Genomic DNA, 21,997 nt, shown 5'->3' with positions numbered 1-21,997 from the left:
CAAAACTAAGCAAAAATATGGTCGGGGAGAATAAGGAGGAGTAGAAAAAAGGATTTACCTAATCTTAAAGTAAGATTTTCTTAAAGAAAGGACATTCCTGGTCCCTCAAATTTCTTTCACACACACACGTAAACACACACACACACACACACACACACACGCCACAAATCAATGCATGTATGGAACAATTTCTATTGTGATGGTATGTATTAGAGTATCTACATAATTTGCATAAAATATGAGACCTGAGCTATGAAATAAGATGTAAAATAACAGAAAAAATTATCCTTGCTGATGTCATACCATTGACAGATTACATATTTCACAGTGAGTAAAACCACCATTAAAAATGGACAAATTTTGAAAATTTCCAAAATCATGTACAATTGGAGTGAAAGTCTGAAAGGGAGACTACCAGGTCTCTCTTTTCAGTTTCATTTTCTCACACTATTAGAGAGTAAGGAACGGGCAGTGATGTCTGTAAACAGCTGATGGCTGACCTCAAGTCTGGGGTAATCACTAACAGTGACAAGCTCCGCAAATCTCGGATGTGACTGCAAATCAAACACCGATCACCCCCTGTGCACAGGGCACAGAAGCCCAGTCACAAATCTCTGTAGTCATACTTATCACACAGTTATCACCATTAACAGCAGCATCTTGTAATATGAAGGAAAGCAATAAATATCAGTGGGTGAGCATGAAAAACTATTCTTACGTACAGCTGTCCAAAGGGCTAGCTGACCATTAATTCCCTTAGAATTTAAAGCAAGAGACTTTTGCTGACTGGAAACAGATTATTTTACCCCATCCACGGGTTAACTTGGAAGCCATATAATCTTACAATCGTACTCCCTCATGTTAAATGTGTTCAAAGAAAAGGATCATTCCCAATTATCACAAGCTTTTGAAAAAATAAAATGATTTTAAAAATCTGATCTACTCCCATTTAGGGAAGTTCTATAGAACTAAAAATGCCAAGGGAGCACAGTGTAAAAAAAAATGAGAAAGGGTGAGAGGAACTTTATAAATTTAAATTTTAACAAAATTAACTTCTAATCTTTGAAATTGGTCAGAGATTTGAACAAATTAAGTAGAGCTCCCACATTTGCTTACAAAGATGGGAATTCCCCATGGAGAATACCCACTTTGAGTCTGTTCTGCATGCTGGGGCTGACACTCGGATGAGCAATAGGCATTACTGACTAGCATTACTTAATTTTTGATATTTTGTAGCAACTTGAAAGGCTAAGCCATTCCTGAATTTACTTAAAGGCAAGTTTAACATTAAAACCCACCAACATGCTCTGCAAAACAAACTGTATTTTACAGAGTCAGCAGGTTTAGGAGTTAGTCTTCTCAACTTCTCAACAAAGATCCTCAATTATCTTTGTTGTATGAAATTACGATGTTTTCTAGGACTTTTTTTGGTGGAATCGTACAAATGCCCCTGGTAACTCCATTAACCATTTAATAGTTAATCTTTTGGAAAGAATCTTTTAAAATCCCACTCATATTTTCAAAATCTACCTATTTCTGTTATTAAAATAACTGCAACCCTCACACCTCTGGACAGATGTATTTTGTACCCCATTACTTAGTGCAGAAATCTTAGTTTCTGTGCCTTTCATAGAAATTGATACAATGGCAGGGGGTAGGTGGGATGCAGAGAATTGTGTTTCTGTAAAGTGTTGACTCAGTCTCTCAATTGAGCTTTCTTCATAGCTTCCATTTTCTCCTGGTTTTTTTTTTTCATATATTTGATCATTAGCTCCTAGTATGTGTTGCCTTCCATTCTTTACCCATATTAAAACAAACTGACATCAAATAAATCTCCCAGACCTAAATTCAAAAATCCTTTCTATCCAAACACTTTTACATATTTAGTACCACCATACTGGATGTTAATGATGGGGGGGGGGGGCACAGATTAATGAGAAACCTGGAAAACCTGTCTTCCTAGGAACACACCCATTGAAGTCAAGTCAATTCTAAACCTTACCTGGCATTGACATTATAGGTGTGGTGATTTGACACAATACCCCAAGTGATCACCTTTCTGTCCACATTGCTGCTTTCTTCAAGATTTAAAAATTAAATACAAAATCTTGGGCAAAAACTAGGCCGCTGATCCCAGCCTGAAAACATGCTTTCTTAAAGCGACAACATATATACAAAATATGCAGCATGAGAAAATAATCACACTAAGTCCTTTAAAAATAAAAATCAGCTGCTTGACCAACTACCTTCAGTTCATAGTGGGAGAAGCACTGAGGCCAGTGCCTACAGAGGAAGGCATGTGGTGGGCAAATCCAGATCCTGAGTTAGGGACACTGGGTGTTGCCTACAGAAAATCACTTTAAAATGAGGTTGGCTATGCAAAGGCTGAAGTAAGATCTCTTGCAGCTACATATACACTAAATCAGTGTAAGTTTTTAAAGTACTAAAAAATAAAAAAAAATCCAAAAAAGGCTAATTCTTCCTGAATGGGAGTTATAAAAATACTGAGCAAAATAATTCATTTCTCCCTTTGGGAAACTCAGCATGACATAGTTAAGCACAGAGCCAAAGCTGATAGAGTCTGTGTTTCCAATCAACTTTTTTTTTTTTTTTTTTATGAAACGCCTTTGTTATTTATTATTTATACTCCTTATGTCTTAAGAAGTAGGTTCCAGTGTCACTTTGCCTGGATATACATAAAAGAAAGATGAGAGAACCTACTACACAGTGACCTTTATCTTACTACAATATTACCAGAATGCTGGAAATTTTAGAGTTTTCTAAAATAGAGAGAAATCCATTTTCAAAGCTTGCATCAGTAAATGTTGAAAAAAAAATCTTTATAAATAACATTATTCTTATCAGGTGACACATGTGGATCAATTTACATTTGAATATAGTAATCAGAAAAGATTAAGTAGGGACATACGTTTTGCAACTGTATAGAGTGAGACAGAGCAACTAAAAAACCGGGTGGTCATTGTAACACTGGCATGGAGATGGAATCCAAGATGAGCCTTGGTTAGGAAGGGGTAGTGAGGAGGAGGAAAAAGCAGGATGGAAATAGAACATGAACAATGTGTGTCATCTTTAGGGACACAAAGAGCACTCTTTATCTGAATTTTGAGTGCTTCTTTAATTAGAATGAAGAGATCAACATGCAAACAAAAAAAAAACTAAGCATTTTTAAGGGAACTCGAACTTTTTTATTCTGTGGGTTTAATTAAGATCTGACCTATTATGTCAATTCACCAAAAACACACCGAATGGTCCACATGGTTGCTGGCGTTGGGAACAGAAGAAAACCCTGTCCCCTAGCCTCAAAGAGTTCACTGTCTAGTGGGAGAGACAGGTGGTTTAATATTCTATTATTGCAGTGTGATTGAGGCAGTAGAAGTGGTGAAGAGCTTAGATTCTGCAGCCAAGCTGCCTGGGTGTGAATCCTAGTTCTACTTTATAGCTGTGTGATGTTGGACAAGATAGATACCTTACACTTTGGTGCTTCAGTTTTCTTATCTGTAAAACAGTGCTAATTAAATTTTAACCATCATAGTGTTATTATGAAATGAAATAAGTTGTAAGACACACAGAGGTATTGATAGTATCTGGCTATGATTTCTGTTCCTGTTTATAATGGTATGTGCAGCATGCTGTGGGAACATAGAGGAACGTTGTGAGACCCAGCCAGGGATGCAGCATGGAACAGTCAGAGAGGGTTTTCCAGTTGAGACGAGATTTAAATGGGGTTGTGAAATAGCCTAGTAGGACTTACACAGGGGTGTAAAGGTTAAAAGTATAAGACAGCACTGCAAGCACCCAAGGAAGAGAAATCACTGAGAGTTTGAGATACTTGAAGAAATCAATGAGTAGAATTGAGACTATATTAGGAATTCAGATTTTTATCTTAAAGACTTTCCTGAATGTTTTTATCCACATGCATGTTGCTCATCTCATTCTCTGTTTTCTGCAACAGCCCCACCTCTCTAGCCATTAATTTTTCTTCACCTCTATTCAGTTCTATACTTGGCTACAAGGTAATCTTACTTAAAAAACACTTTTAACTGGGTCATCTCTATGTACAACAACCTGCATTTACCCCTTGTTATTCTTTAGACTGAATCTAAATATTTTTGTCTGGTATTCAAGTTCCTCTTTCCTCTGTCCAAAAAACAAGTACAAATTTTCCTCTCTCTTATTGTAATAGCATTCTAGTAATTTCCAGCTTCCTGTTATTCCCATCTCCCACCTCTCTTTGCAGATTTCACACTAATCTCTGATCTTGCTCAAGCAGTTTCTTCTTTGGAATTTTAATCTATCTTGATCAATTTTAAGTTACTTAAGAATAGGCTCAACTTTGACCATGCTGAAGAAAAAGAAATTTCTTTGACCAAACATCATATCATATTTATATGCTTCTGACAGCATAGTGCCTTGGTGTTGAGCTTCAGGAACACATACTTTATTTTAAACTGATTTTCCCCTCCATTCTCTTTCTATTGTTCATACCTTCCTTGTGAGTGGAGACTTTGCCTTATAGGTATCTTACTTTCCAATGTAAGTATGTCTACAGTATCTTGTATATCTAATAGCCTAATAAATGTTTGTTGGATGAATATATTATATGTAAAAATATCTCCTATTAAGCCTTCTTAATAACATGCCAAGATAATTATGTGAAAGTTCCATATATCTTTTGAAATTAGTTACTTGTCTCTTGCAAGCTAAATTGGAAGAGAATCAAGATGATATGATCGCTGATATTTACTTAGATATATATAGGTCACATAGATAAGTAGAACATTTATAAAAAAGTATTGGATTTCTTTCAATGCAGTGACTTTTAAGGTTGAACTTTCATTGTAAAATGTGGGTGAAGACATAGAAGAACTGTGAACTTAGAGTAAATCCCTGGACATTAGAGTTTAGAAGGAAGAGAACAAGTATTTAGTCAATATCTGTTGTGTACCAATCATCACAAGGCTGCTAATTTTGCATAAATTATCTATTTCACTCATTCTAATATATCTTCCCAAGAAAAGACGTTATTATCATGGCCATTTTATGGCCAATGCAGCTCAAAAACTTACATGATGATAAATTTGGGATTTGAATCCAGATCTATCTGACTTCTGAGCCAAAGTTCTCTGAGAGGTTGTTAGAATGGCAGTATTGAGAAGTAAGTTAAATAACCTGACAGTTTTGGACAAGTAAACTTTCTTGGACTTAGTTTTTCATTCTTATGAACTTTCCCTAGATAACCACTAAAGCTCTTATAATTCTAAATCCTTGTGGAAAAGTGGCAACTGTTTTCTTTCATTCTTTTTTTTTTTTCATCACATTTAAAAATCTTAGGGCATAGAGTCAGGTAGAAAAGTTGTGCACATCAGGGCTGTGTATTGACTATAGCAAGGACATATAATTAGAGTGAAGTAATTGTCAACTTTTCTTTATATATCTCTTATTGTTTGACATGGAAAAATAGGTATTACATTTATAGTAAATTTAAAAGTCTAATAAATAGAGGGAAAACTGTAGCCTCTTTAGTGGTGAGTTGACTAAATTCAAATAATCAGTCAATATCTATCTTTACTTATTTATTAAATGTTGATGACAAAATTATATAAATCTCAGAAACTTTATTCAATGTACTTTTTTTTTGCTTGGGTTAGGCTATTCTACAATGCCTCCTTGCACTCTACTCTCAATAAGTATGCATGTGAAAAAAGAGTGATACAATTCTAGAACCATGTGTAGAATCAAATCGTGTTGACTACTTGCATTTAGTTTAATTATTCTAAAAGCGTAATAGTTAATGTCAAGAAGTATATTTTAGAGACCATAAAGCTGTTAATAAATGTACTATACTGTTAACTATTGTTTGTTATAAATAATGATTTTACTAGACTCTCAGTCTTTTACTTCTCAATATTGTACAACAAAGTATTGTCTGTGAAAGAGAAAAGTCTAGGATAACATTTATGTATAGGAAAGTTGAATGTAATCATTATTAAATTTCTTCTCATGCTATAAGGAATCTAGTTAAAGTATTGGGTATTCTTGGGTAAATTACAACTAGCTTGAACCCATAACCTGGAATGGACCGGATGCTATGAAATGTCAATACACAGAATACTCTGATCATGATCAGTTTAAACCTTTTATCCACATATTGACTTCTTCCAGAATTTGACTGTTGTAGAAAAGGAAGTTGGGTTAGTGCTAAAAACTGAACATTCTTCTCTCAGTCACACTAAAAAGTAGCTATATCTTCTTTTGCTTATAAGGTTCTGAGCACCTTTCACAGAACTTGGTTAGATGAAATGAAAGTCTTTCATATCAAGCCATCAGAATGACAGACACTCCAAGGCACAAACTGCCATTACATTTAAGGAGAACATTTTGATATATTAATTTATACCTTCAGGGTTCAGATCTGGCTTATAGGACATCCTAATTAAAACTAGCCATTTGAGAAAAGAGACTCAAAGTGAGATAAAAATGAATTCCAAATTACTTAAAAATATGACACAAGCATAAAATAAAGACTGTGAAATACTATGGAGGCTTGAAAAATGGTCTTTTTTTTACTGCCTTTGACAGGGACTAAAATTCAGTTCTCTTTGGGGTCCTGCAAGCAAAAACTCTAATGAGCAGAGAACACAATGCAGATGGTACTCTACAACAAGTAGTCCTAATGCATATTCGTAATATAAAGACCATAGCTCAGAAGTGCATCTCACTTGCACTTGCATTTCCACACACTAAATATAATTCTATAGTTAAATGGCTCCAAGAACAGGCAAATAGACCACACACATGTGCGCAAGCAACACACTGCGCGCGCGCACACACACACACACACACACACACACACACAACTTTACAAAATTTAAACGCTAAACACATAGTATACAAACAAAATGATTTCCCTCAGAAAACATACTTTGTAATAATAGAGAAGAAGTGATTAAGGGCAAAAAATGCTATTAAGCATACTCCATACTTCTGTAGGAAGAGGTTATTATTGTGAAAACTTATATATTGATCAACAAACCACTTGGTTTTTTGCTGACCACAGTGGTACTTAGGCTAACTGGAATCATATTGTAAATTAAAGGGAGATTTAAAAATAATTTCTTCCAACTTTAATGTAGTAATCTACTAAGTATGTGGCATGAAAAGTTAGTACTCAATAAATATGGAGGGTAACTCATACCTTAAATTCCTCCAAGATTTTGTAATTTTTCCCATGATATTCACAAAAGTTTTTCACTTCTTTGCACTCAGGACAGCATCCATTGTGTTCCACTTTAGTACACTTTGGGTGAATTTTAGGGCATTCTGGCTGATCACAAACAGGTCCATCCAGAGCACAGACACATGGACAGTTGGAATGCCCTGGGAAAAATCGTTCTCCCAACTTGTATACAAAGCCGCTGTCATCCACACACCCTTTCCCTCGATAGTCATCAAAGATCAGATTGTCATTACTGGAGGTCTGGTCACCTTCATCAGCAGGATAGTCTTCATGACTGATGGCAGCAGAAGTGACTAATCCAAGGATGACCAACAGAAGTATGCAAGCTTCATGAATATGAAGAGCCATCCCCCTCCTCAAAGGCTTCTGGATGTGCTCCTAATATTAAATATACTCAGCTCCTTCCATGGGAATACAAGAGGGGTAGGCTGAAAATAAATATTTGAAAAGAATAATTTGACAAATATAGAGAGAATATGGATTTATGTAAGTCCATGTTCTTAACCTTTTTATTTGGAATCTATCTGAAAGATACTAAGACCTCAAGTAGACTGAGTTCATGCAACTATCTACACTTCATTATAAAGTTTGGTGAGTTTATTCTTGGCAATATAAGCATTAAAATTTGTCCATCATTTCACGTAGGAACCTTAGGCTTGAATTTGCCTTCTTAATTTCAAAGATCTGGCTATGTTTAAATTGTAAGAAGTGGTTTACTGAGCCTCAAAAGGTGATTACAAGTAGTTAAAAATGGCTCAAGAATGTCTTAATTCACATTCTCTATTATTCTTTGAAATGGATTAGTCAGTGATAGAATATATGCTACAATTATCTGTATAAAAACTAAGAGATTAGTGAGAAAACTTCTACTTCTAAAAGAAAGGGAAGAGACCAATAGTTGAATACAAATTACAATTGAGATGAGCTAGTATAAAGGCCTTCCTACTTGACACCCATAATTGGAGAACAACAATGATCTCAAATGGGATATTCATTTCAGAGAACATAAATCTGGATTTTAAAACATAGCTTAGAAGAAAAAATAGTGCAACTATTCCATAGTGAATAAGGGAAAGAAAAATGTAAATAGTAAATAGTACACTACAACTCCATATATTGAAAAGGATTTGCTAAAAATAAATGTATTTGTATTGTCCACAATTTTATTTTACTCAGGAAGTAAGCTCCTAGTGGGCAGGAATGATGTACTTGTGATTTTTTTTAACAGGAATTTGAGTCTATTATTCATGGAATACTACTTGAATTAATTACTTCAATATAAAATATATACCATTCACATAGTCTTGAAAATATACCCCTCTTTTGATATCTCAAACATATTTGATTTAGGCAATTTGCACAAAAATGCCAATATAAAACTGTTTATTGAAATTCCTTAAATAATAATGAGTTGTTGCCATTCACAGAAAGTATAACTAATTAATTTGGTGACATTGACTCATGTAAACTTCACTTAGTGCTTGGTGTGCAGTGTTGGTAATGGGCTCCTATTTAAATGTTTAGAGTGACTAACTCATACAAAGGCTCTGGGGAAACTGTGACTTTAAAGAGTAATAAATAAAAAAAAAAAGTGTTGTTAGATAGTTCACTTGTCTATTTAAATTCTATTGGCTTTATGCCAATATTGCTAATATTATATATAGGACATTTTCAGATCATTTATAAATGTTGTTTGTTCGTATACTTTCAGATTGTAAGGAGTAATGATCAATCATCTCTTTTCAGTATGACCTATACAGACGATAATTTAAAAACAACATAAAGATAGCATTGGGACACTTCATCAACTATTATATTTGCATTTTAAGTAATATATGCAAATTATAGAAATAGTAAAATGGAAGGTAGTATATTTATGCCCTCCTTTAAGAGAAAGCTGCTTTCTGATATTAGGATTCCTTTTGGGTAGGTAATGATAAAGGAGATAGATTTATTTTAAAATATGTCAAAAATAATGAGTCATGACAGAACAAAAAAAATGCAAACCTATAATTCTACTTGAGAAGCTGGAAGCTCCCTTTGACAAAGCATTTTTTCCTTTAAATTACTACAGAGACCACAAACATAACAGAAGCTTCTGAAAAAAGCATAAATGTATTTTACTGATTAAAGCATGCATTTATACATCTCTCACATATTTATAAAGTTATCTTGGAAGAAAAGGAAGCTATTGTGCTTCCTTGTAGTATTCCAGTAGTGTCTGTCAATACATGCAAGATAAGCCATATAAAATACACATATCATTCTGCTTCAAAAGGACATAGAAAGAAATTGATCTCTTTGCAAGCTACAGGTAGGCATTAATGTATTGTGTTATGGTAAATGTAAACTTAAAGGTAAAAATAGGGGTATAATGGCTACTTTATATAAACCTTAAATGTGCTTTTATTATATGAAATACATTTTTAAATCTGCATGTAGAAAACAAGGTTTTCTTTTTAATATAACAAAGTTCCTAGGGTATTAAACATTCCCTTTTCATAATAGAGCTGCTTTAGTGCAGTTAAAAACACTATTTAAGGGAACAAATATTAGAGAAATCAAATAAAATGTTTATCTGAAGATTTTTAATAAGTAAGCAAACACTGCTAAACTGAGGATCACTTTCCAGCTAAACTTTCCCCCCTCCCCATATTGCTACATATGATTTTAAATGACTGCATCTATTTCTTTGAGAAAACAAACATAACTCATTTCATAAGATACACTTACCTAATCACTCTGGAGGTTAATGGTGGTGGTGGGAGTCATAGACCAACATGAACTAAAAGATCAGGTATGTTTTAGGAAAGCAGTTCCTCTTTAGTTATCCAAAGAATACATTTTCAGGCATGAATTAAAGGTAATCCATTCTCTCTACCTCCCATTTCAAAACACAGTCAAGAAGCAGTCTCCCGCCCTTCCAGAGAGAAACACAGCAGACACACATAAGAAAGATGCTTTGGACCTGTCTTCAGAATTCAAAGCAAGAAGCAATGCTGGTCCCGTAGAAATCCAGACCCCAGTAGCAGAATCATGTTGAACTTATATTTAGCATTTTCTCAGATCCTTCTATGAAATTTACCGGCTGATTACACCTCCTCCACACATGAGTTCACTTACACAGTGTTTGGTACGGCAGTAGAGGTGATTTGGCTAGGCTCTGAGGATCACAAACAGCAATAGCATGCTGTAGCTTAAAGCCCACTCCGCTGGCAGTACCATCAGCATCATCCACAATATGTTTCTTGAATCCCCTCTTACACACCAGAAAATACTAACTGTGGACGTGAAAGAAAGGAGCAACTTTAGCTGGGTTTCTGCATCACTGAGAGCAGTTTGCAGACTGCTGATTTGGAGCTCATTCGCCGGCAGCCGGGAATTCCTCAGCACCACGGACAGCGCCAACAACTGGCTTCAGAGCCCAGCACGGTCGAAATCCGGAGCTGCTGCTTTAGACCAGGCTAGAGTGTTCTCTAAAGCAGTCCCACTTTATACAGCTGATGCATGCATTAGGAGAGGGAAAGCCCTTTTACATACGAGATACTTATTGGTATTGAAATTACAATAAAAACACAAACATTGTAATTATACCTAATGCATTCTTAGATGGGCTGCAGAGATGAAAGTTCCGGAAAAGCGTTGAATTTAGATTTAAGCCATCTGCAGTCTTGATTATTATTAATAGATAAGGCATAATCATTGTCAAAGAATCTGTGAAAACATATGCTCCCCGATTCTATTTGACCCTTTGGTTGCAGAAGGACTTTGCGTATGCTACATGATTAAACTTCAGGTCTTCCTGCAGCTTGGATTTGATTTAAAAAAAAAAAAAAGTAGCCCTGTTCTGCAGTTTGTTCTCTAACATTCAAAATCAATCTCCTGTAATTCATCTAGTCTGTCATTAGGCGTCATTGTAAAGCTGTTTCTTTCAAACCCCTAGCAAAGATGCTCTGTCTCTAAATTCTTATCAAAATGGGAAAGAAAAAGAGACCCAGACACAAATAAATGAGCAAAAGTTATTTTTTTATTGGTAACAGTACGAGCACTAAAATACATGTCCAAAGCATGTTTGCAGGCAAATTGTAAATGTTACCTGCTTGCATATTTAACCAGATATTTCCTGATCTGGTACTACGCAAGGTATTTTCAAGCCTTAAAGGGAATGCCCTCTGTAGTGGGATATGCTGACCATCAAGACCACGTTCGAACGGTGCCGTCAGAACCTCCGGAAAACAAATACTCTCCGTCATGAGAAAACACGACTGTGTGAGCCTCACTCTCGTGGCCCATCAATTTGTGAATCTGCCCTGATTTAAGATCCAGCAAATGGATAACCCCATTGCCACTCGCCTGAGCTAAAACTCGACCTGAGAGAGAAAGAGAGAATATCAAAGTTTAATTTCAAGCAGTCATAGTTTATAAGCAATGGAAACAGTTTCAGTTGTAATTCAACACTCATGTTAGATGTCAGTCATTAAATATGAGCTCTCATCTGTGTAGGAAATAATTCCAGTCAAAATGAAGACATGCCAATGGTTAGATTATAAAAAGTTTAAAATAAGGAAGTAAAACATAATGCTCTACCTCCTTTATATGCAGAGGTCATCAAATGCCCTGCTACTCTCTTTATATTGGGAATTAGTAAAGAATTTTGAGAAGATGAGGATGAAATCAACTGAGCAATGCAGGTTTATTTTTCAAGTCAATTATTTGTGAAAAATGTCCAAAAGCATAGGTTCAAAATCTATGTCCCTGTATAATGGATAATTTACATTTTCAACTTTGCATTATACTTTAACTTGTTATAATTATGCTAAATCTTTACTTAATTATAATATACATTTATGCTTTAAAAACTTTGACACTTATGAACTTTCTTTTGGAGTTGGAGTGAAAATAGATACTCTCATTTAAAGGATGACTTAGGTTTTTTTACTCTAATTTAACATTCAAAATTATGTTAAACTAAATTTATATTGCATAAGAGCTAAATATAGCACAGAGTATTCTCATAATTTTTATACTGTATAATTTTTAGTGAATAATTTCCTTCAAGTGAAAAACATATCAGCAATCCAATGCTAATACTTTCATTAAAGTAGTAGCAAACTATCAGGAAGTTTAGAGGTAAGTAAAAATAATAGAATAAGTTTATATAAAGTCAGTATGTGGGGTAGATAAGTATAATATTAGTACTATCTGTGGGATTATCTAATCATACTTAGAAGGCATATTATTATTCCAGTAAGAACATTTAAAATTAATTAAACTCTCAACATGTTAGATACTAGATTTAGTACCTAGTATATGAATAACTTCATATAATCCTTACAAGAATCTAATGATGAAGAAAATATTAACTTCATTATATGATGAACAAAGAGAGGTTTGGGAAGGCAAAGTGACTTGCTCAAGAGTACACGGTACGTATGGAGAGAGCTATCATTTAATCACTTTGAATCCATAGCCTGGGATTTTAGTCATTGTGTTTTCCACATCCAGCATAGTATTATTATCAATGATGCCTTCTTGACAGATTGTAAGTAGGTGATATATTGTGAAAATAAAATTTTTGTTTCACAGTAAAATTTTTTAATGATATTGTTGTAAAAGTCACAGTAAAATATTTAATCACAAATTATATTCCAAATTGTCATGATTATTTCAAAAACAGAAAAGTTATAAAAGTAAAGCTAACCATGATAAATATGGCCTATTTGCAAACCTTTATAACTACTGGGCTACTTCATCTAGAACAAAGCCTGACACAGCAAAGATCCTTAGGATGGATTAGAGTGTCCAAAGAAGCAGATGCGAATATTTATTATAAACCCTCTTCTACAAGTCTTTGCTGACAGAGGCATTACATATGGATTCCACTTCTAGCCTCATTCTATAGACAATTGCTATCTGTGACTTTACTATTTTTCTTGTAGTCTTCATATAACAGCTAGGAAGGGGACAAATATTATTTTCTATTTTTGAAACCAAACAGAATCAAAGTCCATAAAGAGAAAGGAAAAGATTTAGCTTTAAACAATTATCTTTTGTTGAAGTCAAATCTTTAACAATCATAATTAGAAACAGTTATGAATGTTCTTGGTAACTTCTAAAAGTTCAATAGAACAGAGAAAATAATACAAGAACCTAACGATAGGGTTATATAATTCAGCAGCACCATGCCTCAGGTTTTTCAAAATTTCATCTCTGATAGAACAGATTTTAGTCAGCAAGTTAATGGTGAGATTTTCAGGTTTACTTGAACTCATTTTCAGACGATTGAAAGATTGTGATTATATATATAAAATAACTCATTCCTAAAATGTGTGTAAATTTATAATCATGTTCAACTTCAAAGTATATACATTAGGGTCACCTGGTTGGCTCAGTCAGTCAAGCATCAGACTCAATTTCCACTTAGGTCATGATCTCACAGTTTGTGAGTTCAAGCCCCACATGGGACCCTGGGCTGGCTGTGTGGAGCCTGTTTGGGACTCTCTCTCTTTCTCCCTCTCTCTCTTCCCCTCTCCCACTCACACTGTCTCTGTCTCTCTGAAAATAAATAAACTTAAAAAAATTTTTAAAAAGTATATGAGTTATTACATGGCATACAATTTCTGACCTAAAATTAGCTTTACTGGGAATTGAAATGCTGAACTCTTTCTAGGCTAGAAGATTTTCCAAATTACTTATCAGAATGTGTCAGTTACTACACTAGTATCTAGTTGGTGTGAGAGAGAGATGGCACTCTCAAAAACAAAACAAAACAAAACAAAAAACAAAATCACAGTATGATTATTGATAGAATCTCTAGAAAATGGAGTATTTACAGACATGTGCATAAGTATCTTTCTAAATATCTTGGTGATTGGCAATGAAAAATAAGTCATGATATAAATCATTTGTCTTTTTTTTTTCAATGTCACAGTCTTAATGACAAATTTAGGAAGATTTATCCACAGCAAAACTTAATCAATGGAATAAAAATATGGTAGAAATAAAATTTTTAGCAGTATGATGACAATTTATGAAAATTTGTACTAATGCTTATATTAAAGTTAATATGCCTCCTTAAAAATGTGAAATAACAAAAAATGATAAATTATATATTTATACTTTAAATATTTGATTAAAATGTTATAACAAAACTTAACCAAAACAATTGTCATGTAACTTGTAATTCCTGAATAGATTAATTTAAATGTCATTTACCATAGTATTTTAATAAGAATAATTATACCAAGTTGTGAATGCACATATCCCATAAATATCACATAGATTTAAAGTATCTAATTTAAAAACATAGAGTAGTTAACCAACACTGATTTAAAAATAGAAATAGCCAAGTTGATTCATAAATGTATTTTAAAATAAAATATAAAGATTTGAACATCTATTATATAAAAAATGACTTGCTTTGTTTCTTTTGTTAACATTTAAGTTTTTAGGATGACCAAACTTTTCACAGAATAGAAACAAAATAAGCAGGTGGAGAAGATTGACATAATTTTGTAACTGCTATTCTTTCATATAAATAACTTAGTATATATCAACAGTGAGTGCTTATTACTATCTCTTCATTCACACATCTCTGAAAAACTTAATCTATATTTTTATTTACCAAGACTTCAGAATACTTTCTTATTGATTAAATCAGCATCTTCTTTGATGACCAATGAAGTTTGAATGAGGATTACATGTGTGGGTATCCATTTTACTCTATTGGATGAATTTTCCAATTTCTTTTGGCTTAGAAGATAAGCAGTAAATTTTACCTACCCAAACTATTGCTCTGCTATTAAATGAGACAGCCAACCTTTGAAAATTAGTAGGTCTCTGAAATTTTAGTTCTAAAATTTTTTTAAGCTTTATTTATTTTTGAAAGAGAGAGAGAGAGAGAGAGAGAGAGAGAGAGAGAGAGAGAGAGAGAGAATGAGTGGGGGAGGAGCAGAGAGAGGGAGACACAGAATCCGAAGCAGGCTCCAGGCTCTGAGCTGTCAGCAGAGCCCGACATGGGGTTCCAATTCACGAACCATGAGATCATGACCTGAGCCAAAGTCGGATGCTTAACTGACTGAGCCACCCAGGTGTCCCTGAAATTTAGTTCTAAATAAATATATAAATTTGCTGACGGCATGGCTTCTTTATGCTTTGTTTAAAAGGTAAATTTTTGAAAAATGTGTCTAATAGTGTCTTACACAAAGCCATCTCAATTGGATTTGGTATAAAAACTTGAATATTTGAATGCACCTACTTATTTAAGCTACATTAGCAATAGAATCTCTTGAAGAAGTTTATAGAATGAATTAGCTCATGAAAATCCAGTGGTAAAATTTTTTCTGGGTATATGCAATAACTTTGGATAAACCAACAAATTGGAGAGTCTTAATCCCATGCTAATAGAATGTGCAAATGAAATATTGGCACTTTTTCAAAGTGAAAAGTTTTTAATTCGTTTTAGATACATATATGTGTGAAAACTCAATTTGATTTTAAGAATCTACACCTAGAAGAGCCAAGAGTTATTTTAAACTTTTTAACACTTGCCTGCTAACCAAGGCAAATTCTTAAGATTACAATATATTTTTTAATATATATATATTTAATTTTGTAAATGTTTATTTATTTTTGAAAGAGAGAGAGAGACAGAGTATGAGCAAGGGAGGGGCAGACAGAAAGGGAGACACAGAATCTGAAGCAGGCTCCAGGCTGCAAGTTGTCAGCACAGAGCCTGACATGGGATTTGAACCCACGATCTGGGAGATCATGACCTGAGCCAAAGTTGGACGCCCAGCTGACTGAGCCACCCAGGCACCCCAAAAGATTTTATTTTCAAGTAATCTCTACACCCAACATGGAGATCAAATTCACAACCCAGAGATCAAGCCAGGCGTCTGAAGGTTATAATATTTTGACACCAATCGTGAAACTTGACACATTGAGTACTTAATCCCTGCTTGTTGCATAGGAGTTAAGATGTGATAAGACCCTTACGACATTTTTTTAAGTAGAAAGGATATGAGTACATTTCTTTGTCTTTCGGGTTTATCAGAATGACATGAAACAATAGCTATCATTTATTGGGTATCTAGAGCACCACATGTTACCTCACATGTTCTGCATTTAACCCTGAGAGGTAGAGATACATTCTCCCTTTTTAGCTAATGGAGAATGGGACTCAGAAAAGGTAAATCTGGAACTCTAGTCAAAATCTTTATTATTCAAAAAGTCTTGCTTCATTTCTTGCCTTAGTGTTTCTTCTATAAATTAAGATTCAGGTAAGTATGACACTTTGGGGCTTTTCTATGAATGCCACTGAATTTCATAGGTAAATAGGCTCTTAAGTTTAATGCTCGTGTTAATCTCATAAGTCTTTTACTCAGTGTTGATTTTACTACTTTATGGGACTCTAAAACTAAAACATCCATATTCTTGAGGGAGATATATGTATCTCCATTAATTCTTAAATATATAACCTTATAATGCATATATCATACATATTAAAAATCATACCCAACTGATAAAGATATTCATGTTAAATCCCTTCCCATATTTCTGTCAAAATTATCTTTTTAGTTCTTCCATTTCTGTTTTGGTACTATATTCTGTTTTTCAGACATCAAACTACAGTGACATTCATTTCTCAACTTTCTCCCTCTCCAACCTCAGCCCAAGTTCTATCCATTCATTTTTACTAACTTTCTACAGTTTGCTAATTTTCAGCTGTTACGTTCACAGAATGACAAGTTCTTGTTTTTATTTGTCACCGCCATTGAAATGGTACACCAAATGATCATTTTTATTATCATTTCTTTACTTTAAAATCTACATATATTAACTCCTAAGATGTTTCTTCAGTAATGTCCCTCCTATTTTAAAATACCATAAATTTTAATAGAACAACATCAAAAGCAGCAGCAGCAACAAAGAGACTCCTTACAACTCTGACATGCTCAGGTTTTGTTTTATTTATTCATTTAAATTTTTTTAAAAATATTTATTTTGTTTTTGAGAGAGAATGCACAGAAGTGAGAGAGGAAGGGAAAGAGAGAGAGACAGAGTTTCCCAAGTGGGCTCCACACTGACAGCAGTGAGCCGAATGTGAGGCTCAAACTCACAAATTGCAAGATCATGACTTGAGCTGACACCACCCAGGTGCCCCTTTCAGGCTTTTACATTCAAACATCTCTTTTTGCAAATGAACAGCTGAGATGAATGACTTCCCCAAGGCAAGAAAAAGTATTTATGGCAGTTGAAGAAACTGGCTGAAATCAGATCTTTGACTCCCAAATCTGTGCCCTTTTTACTATTGTCTTCTGACACTGAATAATGTTCTAGTATCTTAGCATGACTTTTAAGACCTCTATACTCCAAATTGGCATTTATTTAATCAAATACACTTTTACATGAACCCTATATTCTCCATCAAATGATTTGCCACCATTTCTTGCATTTATTTTTCACCTCCCCATCTTTGGATTATTGCTTCTGTTATTCCCTCTGGTGAAATATTTTTCTTAGCTATTTCCATGGTCCCCAACCATATCTTCATAATAAAAGTGAACCTATTTGTTAAGTCCCAGTTCAAAATGACTTTCTTCTTCTTGTTGATATAAGACATCTCTAGTGGAGATCTTCCTTTTCTGAACATTCATTTCATTTTATTCATGCCATTCATATGTAATAAGATGCCACAATAAATATATGTTAGCTATGTATTTGTCTTACCTTCTTAACTTTGTAATTACTTGGGAACAGGGACATGCCATATTTTTGCATTCCCCTCCCAGCTGAGGGGAATGAGTACAACATAGGCTGTTGTACTCAATCCTCAGTATTAGTAGTAACATTTTTCACAATTCAATATTTTAGTCTTTGTTATCTGCCAAGCACTGTTCTAAGTCCTTTATACATGTTATCTCATTTTATCCTTACAACCCTATGGGGTAGATATATACCAGCACGTTCCACTATAGCATATGTGACTCACATGCAGCTATTGAGCACTTGAAATACTTAAGCACTTGCAGCATACTGAAATATGCAGTAATTGTAAAATGTTCAGATTTCAGACTTTAGGAACCAAATGCAAAATATTTTATTAATTTTGGTTTGATTACATGTGATAAAATGTATTATAAAATTAATTTCACCTATTTTTTAAAAGCATGGCTACTAAAAATTTTTAATTATGTATGTGGTTCATATTATATTTCTATTGGACAGTGCTAGCACATATCCTACTTCATACAAGAAGAAAATGAGGCTTAGAGAGATGAAAGTGACTTCTCCAAGGCCACACAGCTTATAAGTAGTGGAGTCTGGACTTGAGGGTTATATGACTCCAAAGCTCATGCTCTCATCATTTACATCATACCCTAATACCTCGGATGAATTTTTATTGATTGGCTCAATATTGTCTCTCCCACTGTGATTAAGCTTCCTTTACTAAAATGCAATATGAGTCAGAGTAAACATCTCTTGGGTGTGTAGCTCCAGTTTCCAGCTAAATATGTGCTTGCTCCTAGGAATACTTTAAAGTTAATTTCTATTTAAGTAAAAGAAATATTTCAAAATTTCATTTCTGTGGTTACCCTAATGGCACTTATTGACTCCAAGAATCTTACTGTACAATTAGCTTCCTGGGAATAAGGGTGGGGGTGCTTAGAAAAGCAGCTTTTATTCTTGTAGCACTCAGAGTCCATCCATGTACCCGACATTCAACAGTGCCTTAGTGAGCAAATATCAAAACAAATCAAACACACAAAAATACCTCCACAACTTCAGATAAGTGTTTTATATGTGTTTTGTATTTTATATGTTATAAAAATTTATCATGTCATTTTTGCTCTAGAGGAAAAAAAAAACAAGAATATAGCTTCCTTCTGATGCTTATTTGACTAACATTGTTTCAGACTCTCCTAAACAGTATTTTTGAATATAGTTAATATATTTTTCCCAATTCCTTACATAGGTTATTCATGGAATGAGAAAGTCCTTGTTTTGTTGAAAGATGTCAACTTAGACAAAGTTAAGTTGTTAGATTGATAAAATTATCTAAGGTATCTGAGTTATTGGGAACTCAGTTGTCAATATGACAATTCATATTCCCTGAAATTGCAAATAAAAATTGAGATGCATAAAACATTTTTTAAGAATTCTCATAAATATACAGCATTATATTAGTTTCAGGTATACAATACAGTGATTCAACAATTCTATACATTACTCAGTGCTCATCATGAGAGCACTCTTAATCCCCCCTTCACTGATTTCACCCATCCTCCCACCCACCTCCCCTCTGATAACCATCAGTATGTTCTCTACACCATTGTTCTCTATGATTAAAAGTCTGTTTTTTGCTTTGTTTCCCTTTTTCTTTGTTCATTTGTTTTTTCTTACATTCCACATATGGATGAAATCATGGTGTTTGTCTTTCTCTAATTGACTTATTCTGCTTAGCATTTTACCTTCTAGATCCATTCATGTTGTTGCAAATAGCAAGATTTCATTCTTTTTAATGGCTGAATAATAATCCATCCTGTGCATGCATGTGTGTGTGTGTACTTTATCCATTCATCTATTTTTATACATTCATCTATTTTTTTTTCTTTATGCATTCATCTATTGATGGACACTTGGGCTGCTTCCATAATTTGGCTGTTGTAAATAATGCTGTAATAATGTAAATAATGCAAAAAACATAGGGGCACGTGTATCTTTTCAAATTAGTATATCTGTATTATTTGAGTAATACCCAGTAGTGGAATTACAAGATCATATGCTGGTTCTATATTTAATTTTTTGAGGAAACTCCACACTGTTTCCCACAATGGCTGCACTAGTTTATACTCCCACCAACAGTGCATAAGGATTCCTTTTTCTCCACACCTTTGTGAATACTTGTTGTTTCGTGTGTTTTTGATTTGAGCCATTCTGGCAGGTGTGAATTGATATCCCATTCTGTTTTTGATTTGCATTTCTCTGATGATTAGTAATGTTGAATGGTGTTTCATGTGTCTGTTGGCCATCTGTATCTTTGGAGAAATGTCTGTTAATGTCTCCTGTCCATTTTTAATTGGATTTTATTTTATTTTTTGGTGTTGTGTTATATAAGTAAGTTCTTTATATATTTTGGCTACTAACCCTTTATCAGATATGTCATTTGTAACTATCTTCTCCCATTCAGCATGTTGCTTTTTAGTTTTGTTGATTATTTCCTTTTCTGTGCAGAAACTTTTTATGTAGTCCCAATAATTTATTTTTGCTTTTGTTTCCCTTACCTCAGGAGACATATTTAGAAGGATGTTGCTATGACCAACATCAGAGAACTTACTGCCTGTGCTCTCTTTTAGAATTTTCATGGTTTTGGGTCTCACATTTAGGTCTTTAATCCATTTTGAGTTCATTTTTGTGTATGGTGTTAAGAAAGTGGTCCAGTTTTATTCTTTTGTGTGTAGCTGTCTAGTTTTTCCAACACCATTTGTTGAAGAGACTGTCTTTTTTCCACTCCATATTCTTGCCTCTTTTGTTGAAGATTAATTGACCATATATTCACGGGTTTATTTCTGGACTCTCTATTCTGTCCCATTGATCTGTGTGTCTGTTTTTGTGCCAGCACTATACTGTTCTGGTTACTACAGCTTTGTATACTATAAAATATACTGAAATCTAGGATTGTGATACTTCCATCTTCATTATTATTTTTAATATTTTAATTTTTAAATGTTTATTATTTAGGGGGGGAAGGGAGAGAGAGAGAAACTGAGTATGAGCAGGGAGGGGCAGAGAGAAAGGGAGACACAGAATCAGAATCCAAAGCAGGCTCCAGACTCCGAGCTGTTAATACAGAACCTGACATGGGACTCGAACTCATGGACTGCGAGATCATGACCTGAGCTGAAGTCAGATGCTGAGCCAACTGAGCCACCCAGGAGCTCCTGTTCTTCCTTTCAAGATTGCTTTGGCAATCTTTGGGGTCTTTTGTGGTTCCATGCAAATTTTAAGATTGTTCCAGTTCTGTCAAAAATGCTATTGGGGGGCGCCTGGGTGGCGCAGTTGGTTAAGCGTCTGACTTCAGCCAGGTCACGATCTCGCGGTCCGTGAGTTCAAGCCCCGCGTCGGGCTCTGGGCTGATGGCTCAGAGCCTGGAGCCTGTTTCCGATTCTGTGTCTCCCTCTCTCTCTGCCCTTCCCCCGTTCATGCTCTGTCTCTCTCTGTCCCCCCCAAAAATAAATAAACGTTGAAAAAAAATTTTTTTTAAATAAAAAAAAAATGCTATTGGTATTTTGATAGGGATTGGATTAAATCTGTAGATTGCTTTGGGTAATATGAGCATTTTAACAATATTTGTTCTTCCAACCCAGGAGCATGGAATATCTTTCCATTTCTTTGTGTCATCTTCAATTTCTTTCATCAGCATTTCATAGTTTTCAGAGTACAGATCTTTTACCTCTTGGTTAAGTTTATTCCTAGGTTTTTTTTTTTTAATTTTTATTTTTGGTGCAATTGTAAATGGGATTCTTAATTTATCTTTTTGTTGCTTCATTATTAGTGTATAGAAATGCAAGAAATTTCTGTATATTGATTTTATATTCTGCCACCTTTATCAGTTCTAAGTAGTTTTTCGGTGGAGGCTTTAGGGTTTTCTCTATATAGTATCATGTCATCTGCAAATAGTGAAAGTTTCATTTCTTCCCCACCAATTTACATGCATTTTCTTTCTTCCTTCCTTCC

At 34.2% G+C, this 21,997-nt stretch overlaps 2 protein-coding genes across 5 annotated transcripts in view; both read right to left on the bottom strand.

Moving 5' to 3' along the window:
• The window catches only part of VWC2L (von Willebrand factor C domain containing 2 like), a 162,246-nt gene extending 151,138 nt beyond the window's left edge, over window positions 1-11,108 (bottom strand). Inside the window, exons 1-2 of the mRNA XM_006935531.4 lie at window positions 9,992-11,108; window positions 7,217-7,686 (exon numbers count right to left, since the gene is read on the bottom strand). Of these exons, the coding sequence (XP_006935593.1) occupies window positions 7,217-7,606 (390 nt within the window). The 5' untranslated portion in view covers window positions 7,607-7,686; window positions 9,992-11,108. The remainder of the gene's footprint in view (window positions 1-7,216; window positions 7,687-9,991) is intronic.
• A 155-nt stretch (window positions 11,109-11,263) lies between these two features.
• Window positions 11,264-21,997, bottom strand: part of SPAG16 (sperm associated antigen 16) — a 997,079-nt gene continuing 986,345 nt past the window's right edge. For all 4 annotated transcript variants that reach the window (XM_019838629.3, XM_045034448.1, XM_019838628.3 and 1 more), the window contains one exon: window positions 11,264-11,628. In XM_019838629.3, the coding sequence (XP_019694188.1) occupies window positions 11,453-11,628 (176 nt within the window). In that variant the 3' untranslated portion in view covers window positions 11,264-11,452. The remainder of the gene's footprint in view (window positions 11,629-21,997) is intronic.

This window comes from Felis catus, chromosome C1, assembly GCF_018350175.1.
Source record: "Felis catus isolate Fca126 chromosome C1, F.catus_Fca126_mat1.0, whole genome shotgun sequence".
In the NCBI taxonomy this organism is placed as follows: domain Eukaryota; kingdom Metazoa; phylum Chordata; class Mammalia; order Carnivora; family Felidae; genus Felis; species Felis catus.
Note: the sequence above shows the minus strand (reverse complement) of the source record. Positions and strands in the feature narration are given on the sequence as shown.